The sequence below is a fragment of the Capra hircus genome, chromosome 16 (assembly GCF_001704415.2).
Source record: "Capra hircus breed San Clemente chromosome 16, ASM170441v1, whole genome shotgun sequence".
In the NCBI taxonomy this organism is placed as follows: Eukaryota; Metazoa; Chordata; class Mammalia; order Artiodactyla; family Bovidae; genus Capra; species Capra hircus.
The window spans coordinates 34,689,929-34,703,232 of NC_030823.1; the positions used below are offsets into that span (position 1 = coordinate 34,689,929).

At 40.0% G+C, this 13,304-nt stretch overlaps 1 protein-coding gene across 1 annotated transcript; it reads left to right on the forward strand.

The window, feature by feature from the left end:
- LOC102190981 (lymphotactin) lies at nucleotides 2,032-4,986 on the forward strand. The gene is made up of 3 exons (XM_005690612.3): nucleotides 2,032-2,150; nucleotides 3,733-3,847; nucleotides 4,742-4,986. The coding sequence occupies exons 1-3, from the start codon at nucleotides 2,090-2,092 to the stop codon at nucleotides 4,893-4,895; spliced, it is 330 nt and encodes a 109-aa protein (XP_005690669.2). The 5' UTR covers nucleotides 2,032-2,089; the 3' UTR covers nucleotides 4,896-4,986.

Genomic DNA, 13,304 nt, shown 5'->3' on the forward strand with positions numbered 1-13,304 from the left:
GAGAATATCTTGGAAAGGGAGGAGACCTAGACCTGGGAATCAGCTTGTGTACTGCTGTAGACCTTACAGGGAATGAAGAGGTCCTATTTTGAACATTCTGGAGAGAGAGGAGAAGACATATACATGAACTACATATGCACTTAGTATGGCTTGTTTGGAAATAACATATGGATATCCAACAATGAGTCTAAGAAGACCCAAGTAATCTGTATTTAGATACCGAAAAAGAAGATAAAACCTTATTCAGTGTCACAGAGTAATAGGAGAGAGAGCATTCTGAGTGGAAAGATATGTTGAGTTTAAGGACTGAATGTATAGCCAGGTGGAGATAACAAGAAAGGTATTCAAATTTCTGAGTAAAGTCTGACTGGAAAATTAAATGCCATTGATGAAAAATATCTTAGAGTTTAGCCTATAATTTTATAGGAATATAGGAAATATAGGAATTTGCTTCCATATACCTAATAGCAACGGCAAGCACTTTTAGCTATACATATACTTAATATGAATTTTATTTTTGTATCCCTACACAGTAATGACAAAACCGTTTAGCTTCATACATAATTAATACATGTACCAGAGACGATCTCCTGGAGAAGGGAATAGCTATCCACTCCAGTATTCTTGCCTGGAGAATCCCGTGGACAGAAGAGACTGATTGGCTGCAGTCTATGAGGTTGCAAAGAGTCAGACACAACTGAGTGACATTTTTAAAAAATAGATACCTACTAAACAAAATAAGACAGAACCCAACAACAAACTGAGTGCCAGAAAGGGTTCATTACAAGCGATACAGACAAACACTGCTAGAAGCACAGCAAATAGAAAGTATATCTTGGGAAGATTATGTCAATTTGTAGCAAGAGTTATAACGATGATCATACAATTTTGCCTAGTAATCCTACTCCTGGTTATTAGGAGTTACAGTGTATATCACTGAACATCTATCTTATAGATATGGTCTACATAACAATATGTTATAGGGGAATGGCTTAATATGTCTGTGTTTACTCAGAGTATGAAGACTCTATTATATGAAGACTATAAAAGAACATAGGAAGATTTTTACATGAATGTAAAAATAGTCTAAATATTTATAATTGTCACAACTGTGTAAACATATGTATACCAATAGAGATTCACTAAAAATCATCAACAACGAAAACCATCAGAATGGTAATATTATAGATAATTTTGTTTTTCTTTTTTTTTTTAATTTTTTTTTTTTACTTTATTTTACTTTACAATACTGTATTGGTTTTGCCATACATTGACATGAATCCACCACGGGTGTACATGCATTCCCAAACTTCTTAAAAATCATCTATAGATAATGTTTTGTTTTTCTTTTTTCCAAAATAAAGTTTATGTGAGGACAACTTTTCAAAATCTTTTTTAAAAGACATGTAGTAAGCTACAATAAAGCAAACGTGTGAATATAGACAGGCTCCAAACACCCTTATTTAAATGTTCCTTGGGCATGTGGAAAGGGTGGTGCAAGAAAGGGGATCAATTGAATGTGGGCAGAGGACAGATGAGAAGAAAAAGAAGGCAGAGGACTGAGAAACCCAGGAAAGCAACAGTATCTCTTTGGCTCCCTATGGAGTCACCAAGGGCATATGACCCAGGGTGGTGGAAGCCTCATGTCACAGCAATTTTGCATGAGCTAGTGGGGGAACTGGACCACAGTGACCACCCCGCCCCTTTCCTTTACACCATGTCCCAGCTGGGCCATCACACTGACATGGCCTTGGGACGTGTGTGCAGTGGGAGGTTTGAATTTAGACTGGTGGCAGGAGATGAGACCACTACGTTTTTTTTGTACACACGTAAGGTTTCACTGACACATTTACCACAGGAGGAGGAGAAAAGGCCACAAGATGTGGGGTTAGTGTGAGTGGGGACAAAGGAACATTTTTTTTCAAACTAAGAAATCACCAGTATTGCAAAGACTTTCCGTGATTCCACACTCACCTTGAAAGTCCCCCTCTTAGCACAGGAAGTGCGCTGACCACTGGGGGCAATAAAAGAGACTCAGAGGAGCCAAGGTCCTCAGCCTCTTGCTGCACAGCTCAGTGGGACCTCAGCCATGAAACTTCTCATCCTGACCTGCCTGGTGATCTGCAGTCTCGCTGTATACACTGTGGACGGTGAGTCAAAGGTTATTTATGAGATAAGGAACATCTAGGTGTACAGGCAGTGGCCAGGCATTTTGATATTGACTCAGGTTTTGAATGGAGTAAACTACTTTCTCCAAGCTAAGCCTCAGTCTTTCTGTGTGCAAAATGGGAATAATTTGACTCTAGAGGATCTTGTGGATTTCGCAGATATATCTTGGCTAACAGCTAGACTCCTATTTTTCACAACTGGGCGATTTCGGGTAAGTTTCTTAACTTGTTTTTGCCTATGCTTGCTTGTCTGTAAAATGAATATGATAACTGATACACTTACCTGGGGTTAAAATGAAATAAACATTATATATAATCAATAGTGTAAATTATAATAAACTTTTCAGATTACTACACAAGTCCTAGTTTCTTAATTAATGTTAGCTGTGGAATGGTGATGACAATTGTATATACCTTTGAAGCTTTTGCCTATTTAATATTGATCTTGATAAATTCTCAAAAAATTTGAGAGCTCAGTCATGATGCGGGAATGACTAGAGAGTGTTATGTTCTGAAACAAATCAATGTTTTCTATTAAAACAAAAATGATTGGAAGCTCATACCTTCCTACCCAGGAAATCAATATTACATTTAAGTGTATAAGACAGTCTATATTACTGCTATGAATGTTGTTCCCATTTAGGATAAACTTATCGAGTTTTCATGAGACCATAGTGCTAACAAATATCAATGCCTTATATACAGTCAAATAAATTATAAGGCATACCCAGCTGAGACTTCACTACATTACTGAGCATTCGACGCATATTTCTTAAAGGATCATTTTGTTCTCAGCTGGTCAGAGTACATTTCTCTTGGAAGCTCTGACCACAAGAAGGAATATCCTTGGGGTATAATTAATGCTTCAGAAACTCTCCTTTAAAACTCCTAATCTGTAGACTTGTTACTTAGACCAAAATATCTGAGCCTGATCATGGATCCCAACGGTTCTCTGTAAATAGTGATGGTACTGTCTGAAAGTCCCTGAAATTGCTCCTTAAATAAAATACTGTTAAAACAAAAAGTTTAAGCCAAATGTTGCCTGAACTGTGGCTGGCTGGCATTTTTCTGAGACAAGAGGCTTGCATTTGGTGCAAACCCATGTATGGGGGAGCCTGGTGGGCTGCCGTCTATGGGGTCCCAGAGAGTCGGACATGACTGAAGCGACTTAGCAGCAGCAGCAGCAGGCCTCCCTGTCCATCACCAACTCCCGGAGTTCACTCAAACTCACGTTTAGGAAACCCTTTATATTATTAACTGTCCCAGGTTATTTTCCCTTCTCCAATGTAAGATATTCTCGAAACTGTTAAATTTAATCCCTCCAGGCCATTTCTATTGAGGATGAGGACTCTGTGAACTATTGCCTTTACATATTTCTCATTTTAACATTTAAAATAACACCTTTAGTGATTCAGTCAAAAATGAGCTACCTCTCCCATGTTTAATATTGACTGCCCCAAGCCACTCTTTATTGGGTCACTCTTTGTTATTTGATTGATGACACTCTAACATTTATATTATTAGAAATTATATTTTATTTTTGTTTGCTTGGTTTTCTGTGCAGGTGTGGGGACTGAAGTTCTAGAAAAGAGCATCTGTATGAGTCTGACTACACGGCGACTGCCAGTTAAAAACATCAAGACCTACACCATCAAGGAGGGCTCCATGAAAGCAGTGATGTGAGTTTCTCTCCCCAAAGCTGGGCTTGATGGAACACAGTGTACAGAAATGCCACCCTCTTCGGGAAAAATAAGTTAACAAGGAGGAAGACCTCAACCTAGCCAACAGTCCTTTTGTTTTTCCATATTAACCAAGTCTTTGTGTAGCCCCAAACAATGATGATGACAAAAAAATTGGCAACCAAGTGAAGACTGTCACCCTCCTTTCTGATTTATCTTAACAGAATAATCGGACTGGGAACCAGATGAATAACGTGCTTGGACTTGAGGGTTACGTCTAGAGATGGCTGGATCAGATCAGGATTTGAGCACAGAGCCACACTGCTATGGGATACCTCTCTTCCCATCCACCCCCTTCCCTGCCTTTCTTTTCCTTTTTCATGCCTGGAGTAGAATGTCATATTTTATCAGTTGCCACATCTCAAGGAATAGTGTCAACAATTAGCATACATGGTACCATTCTCTTTCCAGGATTTCATTTTCAAAATAGCAACACTTCCCAACATATAATCACAACTTTACCCCCCCTCCCACCTCTTCAAATAAGATAAATAAGTCACCTTTTGTGCAGAAGATAGGATGACAGTGTTTAGATGTGAAAAAAGAAAAAGGACCTCAAATGTCTAGTTTAATTACATCACTTGGTGGCAATGATGAGATAGGAGTCTGAAAATTATGCTGAACAAGGAATCTGGGTATTACCTGGAACTATTTCTTCTTCATGAAAAAAATAGATTGCAGAAGAATGATTTTCATTTATGATCTTGTGAATCTGAAAGACTGATTTATCCAGTCATATCTGCACAAGAGCTCTTTTATATGATCTGATCTTAACTTTTGGCCCCAAGGCTTTGAGGATGTGACTAATTTTGCTATCTTTTCCTTGCATTGCAGATTCATTACCAGACGAGGATTTAAAATCTGTGCTGATCCTGCAGCTGACTGGGTGAATAAAGCCGTCCAAAGCATAGACAGGAAAAATATGAGCCAGATCAAGCCTACAGGAGCCCAGCCATCCACCAATACGACTGTGACCCTAACTGGGTAGTGACCTTCCAGCACTTTGTCCCCCCCCTAGCCAGCCACCTCATTTCCCTTCAAAGCCCATGGACTGATTACATTATATTCACTTTTTATAAAAGTGCTGTATGAGTCAAATTATTTTCATAGATTTTTATTTTTTATATTTCTTTTGTAATCATTCAGATGTTCTAATTAATAAATATTTAATATTAAGAATATTCCACAAACTTATTCGTTACATATTGGGAAAGGTAATACATCATTTGTGTTCCATTTCTGTCCTTACCATTCCTCCTTTTGATCCCTGATGGGAGAGATTATATCAGTGTTTATCAGAGATGAAAGCTATATTCATTATTCTTAGGTTCCAGCATGAAGTTGTTCCCTACACGACTCATAGGTGACAACTGTGATGATGACAATTTAAGCCTTATTTCAACCTGTCTTCATCATGCAGTTCTATTTTTAAGAAATAAATTATCTGACTGTTACTGGGTTCCCATTCTGAGAGTTCACTACCCAAAAAGTGACTTCACTCAAGTTTGATCTTGAGCAAATTCTCATACCTCTATGTTTCATCTGATCTACAAGAGAAAGGACAAAGACACAGTTTGTCAGTTCTTTCATTTGCCAAGGTTAGACAGTTTATTCAACAAAAATCAATTCCACTCAAATTAAGCAAACTTCTCATTGCCTTTCTGCAACTTCCACAATTGTCACTACTCTAGTTAACATACAAGTTATGCGTTTGGAATTTAACATCCCAAACACTGTCACCTGGAACATTTCTTGAGTGTGATCATAATTTGCAGTAAAGTTTTAATATTACTTCATTTGGTCCCCTAAATATCCCAGATTCATGTCTTCCTGTATTCTCTTTAAATTGCTAATTTGGTTCATGGTTATGATTGTGCTAGCCAAGTAGCTGATAATGTATGCATCCACTTCTATTTGACTTTAAATAGTTTAGAACTGATCAAACCTTGATAGTTTCAAGGACCAGTTGTTTCCTGGTTCTAGGGGGACAATCTGAAATGCTAAATATTTTAGGAGGGTAACTGAGGGCAGCTTCTTGAATCAGCTTACTTTTAGTCATCCAACTACTGAACCAGAGTGAAGTGAAGTGAAAATCACTCAGTTGTGTCCAACTCTTTGTGACCCTATGGACTATACAGTCCATGGAATTCTCCAGGCAAAATACTGGAATGGGTAGCCTTTCCCTTCTCCAGGTGATCGTCCCAACTTAAGGATCAAACCCAGGTCTCCCATACTGCAGACAGATTCTTTACCAGCTGAACTATTAGGGAAACAGAGAGGAATGATTGAAACACTGCCTCCTAGCCAAAGGTGGAGTCACCTGTCCTTTCTCATTGCTGTTTGCCCACAGTAATCTTCAAAGCTGGTCTTAAAAGACACACTTAAGGAGAAATCACTTGTTTTATGGAGGGGTGAAACCTAGTAAAGTCACAGAAGATGAAAAGGAGGTTTCCTGATTGAACACATACTTGCATTTCCCAAATATCTCCCAAACCCTACAAGTATTCAAGAGATAATATATATTGAAGACTATAGGTATACACATCTTATTATCACATTATCTAAGGTAATGCTAAGAGATTTCAATCAAACAGTGTCTATAAATTTTAACTAATTGACTGGATACTTAGGTAGGACTTGTGTCTACTAAATGTAATCCTGTGGTTTACTGGATTTCAATTCAATTCAACCAAATAACCTAAGAAGAGGGTTCAAAATAGTAACTTTTTTTTAGTGGCTGTGACCCTTCTTTTGCGCTCCTGCGGCTACTTGTACTTAACTATAACCTAAAACTTACCAACTTATATTGAAACTGCTTGTATTCCTGTCTCTGCTTCTCCCACCCCAGTCCTGCAATTAGACTGAAAGCTGCTTGTGGCTATCAATACATCAGGTCTCCAATGCCTAGCAGAGAACTCTGGGGGTCAGTTAATACTTCAAATCAGTCATATTTGGTCACCATTAATTCCTGGGCTGTCAATTTTGGACATTGTTTGTGGCTGTCTTTTATGGTACACGAGGATTTAGTTTTCTTTTTCCATTCTCTCCATATACTTATGTTGATATTTTAATTAATTATGTTTACAGATTTAGGTAACATATACCTATCATTTATTTCTTATTCTATCAACTGTGGACAGTACTTCTTGACTTTCCATTTTGTAAGGCCAGTCTGTTGCCTATAGCAAATACTTAAGCAGTTTTTACTATGTAACCAGCACTATCTTATTGACTTGCAAATGTTGTTAAGATATTCCGTCACATTACAGACTTCTAATTAAGGCAAAACAACTAAGGCATAATCAGGCTATTGACTTGTGAGGGATAGAGTTCAGATGTGAACCCACGGAAGCCTGGCTCCAAGTTCACAGTTTTTGACTTCCATGTCACACTGCCTTCCTCTCTTCAGAGGTTAATTCCCTGAAGACCAAACCATATGCAATGTACCCCTGAAAAAGACTATTCAGGCCTACACAATAGCTTCGTTTAACCAGCTTAATTAATCAACTAGTTCATTTATTCAGTAACAATTTGTTGAGGGTCTATTCTGTGCCAGAAACTGTAACTGTGCGCAGAACAAACCCCTGCTTCCATAGTTTACATTCTGGTATGTTGTGTCTTCTATTCCTTGCTTCAGGTTATTTATTTATTTTTATTTCATTTTTAAAATTGAAGTGTAGTTGATTTACAGTGTTGTGTTAATTACTGCTGTACAGCAAAATGGTTCAGTTTTTTATACACGTGTATGTGCCTGCATGCTACGCCACTTCAGTCACATCTGGCTCTTTGAGACTCTATGGACTGTAGCCCGACAGGCTCCTCTGTCCATGGGATTCTCCAGGCAAGAATACCAGAGTGGGTTGCCATTCCCTTCTCCAGGGGATCTTCCCGACCCAGGGATCGAACCCACACTGTACATCTCCTGCATTGGCAGGCAGGTTCTTTACAACTAGCGCCACCTGGGAAGCCCTATAGATATATATTCTTTTTTATATTATTTTCCATTATGGTGTCCCATAATATGTTGAAATTTGTTTCCTGCAATACAGTAGGTCTTTGTCACTTATCCATTTTATATATAATAGTTTGCCTCTGCTAACCCCATCCTTCCATTTGACCCCAAGGTTCTTTTATCCACTGACTCAAACAACAGATGCTCATGAAGTGCCTAACATAGTTGAGACAGTTTGCCAGGCATTGGGATGCAGAGGTGAAACCAGACACAATTCTTAACTTCAGGGAGCTTACACAACTAAGCAGACAGTTTCAATGATTGTGTAACCTACGATGATAGGGAAAGTGAAGAGTGTGAATTTGAGGCAGAAAGGAGCAAACCTGTTCAGGTCCTAACAGGTGGAGAGGTTCAGGACAGGCTTCCTCCTAAAAAGAGCTTTTCACCTGAAACCTGAAAGGCAAGTCAAAGTTATCCAGGGGGATTCAGTGCAATCCCTGCAGAGGACAAGCAGCACATAGAGGCCTGAAAGTGAGAGAATCCGGAAGCTGGAAGGAAATGAAAGGAGTTAAATACGTGTGCATGCTCAGCCACGTCCGACTCTTTGTGACCCCATGGACTGTAAGCCCACCAGGCTCCTCTGCCTATGGGCTTTCTCAGGTGAGAATACTGTAGTGGATTACCATTTCCTCCTTCAGGGGATCTTTCTGACCCAGGTATCAAACCTGTGTCTCTTGCGTCTCCTGCACTGGCAGGTGGATTCTTTACCTCTGAGCCACCTGGGAAGCCAGTTTAATAGGACTGACTGAGGGAAAAAGCTGAGGTTCAACAACAAAGGAAGAGTAAGCAAAAGGTGAGATTAGAGAGATGGAGGAGTTGACACCAAGGTCTTTGTCTCCCAGATGGAGGAGCATGTACTCCATCCTGGAGGTTGTGGGAAATGACATTGGCCACCAGTGGTAGTAAGAAGTGACTCTGAAGCCTGCTGACTTTTGAACTTGGCCTAGTATGCATTCACACATTTTTCCTTTTCCTCATTTTTTTTTTTTCTGCTTAGCCAGAGAGCACATTAACGATGCATGATTGCCTAACTTGGGCGGTATGGCCCGCAAATCCAATCACTGCTTCTTTGGCTACGGGGAGCCGGTACTGGGATGGGAAAATATCACATTTATGGGGTGTGCCTTGTTATTTGCATTTTTTATTGGCTAAGATTAGACCTGTGGGACCAAGATTGAAGCCAACCACCAAAAGAAAGGAGAAGGCAGGGTTGAGAAGCAATAAACGACATCAGTGGGGGTTTTAGACATCCACAGACCAATCATTTTTGGGTCTATTTGATTTCCTGAATAGCTGTGGAGCACCTGCTGAGTACAAGGAGCACCGCGTCTAGTCTGCTGTCCTGAAGCCCATGAAAGTACAGTCATCAAAGCCATTCATTCCTATTCGGATGTTCCAAACAGCTCGGCCCAGGGTTTACCTCCTCTTAGAGACCTTCCTGACATCCCCAGCCTAGGTGACTCTCCTCTCATGGACCCACTGAGCCCCTGGGGTTACCTCTACTATCATTGTATCACCTTGAAATACCGGTTTATTTTTCTTTACTTTCAGTCTACTTAATATTCAGAGTAGGGATTGTGGATTTGATCTCTATGTACTTAATACCTGGCATAGCGCCAGGAACACCATAGGTCTCCAACACATTTTTTGTGTGCAATATACACTACATTATATGTATCTCTATTCTAGAAGTAATACAGACATTATACATACACATTATATATATATCTCTATTCTAGAAGTAATACAGACATTATACATACACATTATATATATCTCTATTCTAGAAGTAATACAGACATTATACATACACATTATATATATCTCTATTCTAGAAGTAATACAGACATTATACATACACATTATATATATCTCTATTCTGAATAGAATGCTCTATTTATTCAGCATTCTATAGGAATGCTGAAGAGAGAATATTTAAATCTGCCCTAGGAAAGGTAGGAAAAGTTCTGCACAAGAGGTGATACAAAAATTGTACCATTAAACCTGAGAAGAAATATGCCAGGAGGAGACACACCAGGGGCGAGTAATTCTGCCAGTGGGAACCATGAGAATGATGAAGCCCAGAAGCAGGGAAATCTGGCCTGTTCAGGGAAACTGCTCTTTTCTGGGGTGGCTGGGGTCTAGAGCTCAGGGATCACAGAAGAAGGAAGCCCAGGCAAGACTGAGACCACTCGGAGTGCTACGCCAAAGGGTGTGGTTTTAAACAGAGGGTCCCTGGGAGCAAGGTGATCAGATCTGACTTGGAGGAGTGCAGAAAATGTTTAGGTTGGTGGGGAATAGAGAGGCGAACATTGCGTCAGGTTGGAAAAGGTAAATCCAGGCTGGAGGAGATGGTGGCCCGAATTAAGTTGTGGCAATGGAAACAGGAGTGAAAAAGAGCCCCAGGCAGAATCAGAATGGCTGTGGTGATCAACTGGAAGTGGAGGAAAAACTGGAGGAGTTGGGACTGCACTGAGGTTTCCAGTTTGGGTGGCTGGTTAGGAAACAGCACAACTGATCGGTAAGATTGTAGTCTAATTTCTGGTGTGGTTGCTAATAGACTCTGAAGCAAATAAATAGTACCAAGGAAAAGATGCTGAGAAAGAGGAGGTCTGAAAAAGTCAAAAACTGATTATCAGCCTTACTGCTCAGTAATTCAGACTAAAAGCCCAAACTACATTTCTATCCCCTTTTGACAGATTCTTTTTTTTTTCTTTTTCACAAGGATGAAGTAAAAATAAAACCAAATATCTGTGAAACTCTTTATGCCCCTTGGGGGAAAAAGGTACATATAAATGGAATACAGTATCCACTGGGTGAGTCATCAGCATTATTTTAAGAGGGATTTGTCACATGGCAGTGGGAGGCAGAAAGGAGCAGAGAGATGAATCCACAATGAGAGAAAAAGAGAAATGAAGTGAAAGAAAAGGTTTTGAATGGGAATTAGGAGTGCCTGAGCATTACAGCAAGGTGGAGTTTGATGCAAGAGTGTGAGGGAGAAGGTCAAAGGTTTTTTCTTTTTCTTTCTTTGGGAGCAAGTAGTAAACATTAAGACAGACTGCTGAGGGTGGAAGGTCAAAGAAGTGACCTGGAATTGTTATTCTGGAAACTAGGGAAGAAATTTAGAGGAATCTCAGCTGAGAGAAGGCTGTCTCTCCCCATCTCTCCCCTCAATCCTGCCAAAAGAAACTTCAATCAGATACAAGTGATGTATGTTGATTTCCTTTCACATTCTGCTGCCGAGAGGAATTGTGAAAGCTGCATAATTTGCTTCTTCCTGAAACCTGTGATTTCTCTCATCAAGGTGGAACTGCTGAATGAGATATTTGGGAAGAAGTTTCACATTATAGAGTATAGAAACAAAAGGCCACATGGCTAGACTGAGATGATCGCAACCTTCAGAAGCACCGGGTGTTGGATGAGAGAAAGGTGGATTCCCATTGCTCCGAAGGTTGGATAGGGGAGATGGGTGGGTGGGAAGGTGGATGAGGGAGAGGGATGTTGGCAGAGTCACCTGTCATAAGCAGTGGGTGAAAGAGGAGGGGAGAATAGTCAGGTGCTCTCTCTCCCTCTCTCTCTTTCTCTCCCCTTCTTGCTCTCTGGGGCAGACAATGGTGTGATAGTTAGAAAACTAGCTCTGCCTAGGTGTGTATGCATTTATATACTGGCTTAAGTTGCTAAGTTGTGTCTGGCTCTTGCAACTCCACGGACTGTAACCCACCAGGCTCCTCTGTCCATGAGATTTCCCAGGCAAGAATACTGGAGTGGGGTGCCTTTTCCTTCTCCAGGGGATATTCCTGACCCAGGGATTGAACCCACATCTCCTGCAATGCAGGTGGTTTCCTGCATTGCAGGTAGATTCTTTACTGACTAAGCCACCAGGAAGCCAAACTGGCTTTACCACTTACTACACAAGTGACTAAGGGGAAATTCTTCAATGTCTCTGTGCCTTAGGTTCCCTCATTTATAAAATTAGAATAATAATAGTGCTGACTTCATAGGATTATTATGAGGGTCAAAGCACTTAAAATGGAATTTGGGACATAGTGGAGATGTGACAAATGAGTTTTTTTTTTTTTTTTTTTAATCCCTAGTAGGTAGGATGGGATAAGAGTTGTACAATGGAGGGTAGATGAAAAAGAGAATCTATAAGGCATCTGCAAGATTTCCTGGATGTTAACATTTACTCATTGAGACCCCAGTCTTCATCCTTTAAGCAAAGTTGGGTTTAATTTTCCCTATTTTCTGTATATTTGCATCTAACTCATCAAATGGAGAAGGGAATGGCAACCCACTCCAGTATTTCTGCCTGGAGAATTCCATGGACAGAGGAGCCTGGCCGGCTACAGTGCATGGGGTTGCAAAGAGTTGGATACGACTGAGCAACTAACACAAGCACACACCACGTCAAATCATAGAGTGTGCTATGGAATAACATGAGAGCCTCCATTAAAAAAGATGCTCTGGTTAAATATACTTAGGGACTGATCATACTGTCCTTCTGTTCTTGGAGAATCATGGTGACATAGCTCGTCAAAGTCTCCAAAGAGTACATTAAACCACACTTAGCTCAGTGTACCAACTAAAAGTTATCACTAGCCATCTGCCTCTTCAAGGAGTAATTCACTAGCCACTGCATCACTGACTGTCAACACACCCTGAAAGGAGTTCAGGGTGGAAATCAGGAACTAGGCACTCTATGCTCTGGGAAAAACTGGCAGAGCAGGTCTTTACATAGTTAGGTATTTTCAGGAGAAGATTTTATGAGCCTGAATTTTTGCATCTTCTTGTATCTAGCAAAGCACTAAGATTGTTAACAGACACATCTGTTCCTTATGGCTAGAATCAACCTTATGCCAAAATGTGCACTTGACTGCATTTACCCTCTTCACTAAAACCGTATACAATATTGACCTCTCCCCACTATCTCTTCAGAGCCAGTACGTCAGACCTATCTGAGATGCTGTCTCCCAGGATATAGTTCTCATTTTGCCCCAAATAAAGCTTAACTCACAATTCTTTCATTGTGCTCTTTTTCCAGTTGATAAACATTTCCCCAAGTTAACCTGACTACAAAGCTTCTTTCCATATACCATCAATAAATGTCTATTGAACATTTATTGAACATTCAATAAAGGACATTTATTGAACACAAATTCTTCAAAACACTGGTGACCAAAAATTCCTCAGATCTGTAATCCCAAAATAATAAAACTATCATCCATTAATAGCATCAATGCAATCAGAAAAAAGATTTGGTGGACTTACAGACACAGAGCCAGTTTCACGGCTGTGTGACCTGTGCAGCCACACAGGTCTCCACTCTAAAAAAAAGGTCCTGTATTTGTCTAATGGTATGATGCTACCATCTTGACTGTGTTAATT

Bases quoted from the DNA above. Each gene is read 5' to 3' on its own strand.
- LOC102190981 (XM_005690612.3), top strand. From the start codon at position 2,090: ATGAAACTTCTCATCCTGACCTGCCTGGTGATCTGCAGTCTCGCTGTA. The intron at 2,151-3,732 runs GTGAGTCAAAGG...TTTTCTGTGCAG, and splicing joins CGCTGTATACACTGTGGACG to GTGTGGGGACTGAAGTTCTA. The intron at 3,848-4,741 runs GTGAGTTTCTCT...CTTGCATTGCAG, and splicing joins GGCTCCATGAAAGCAGTGAT to ATTCATTACCAGACGAGGAT.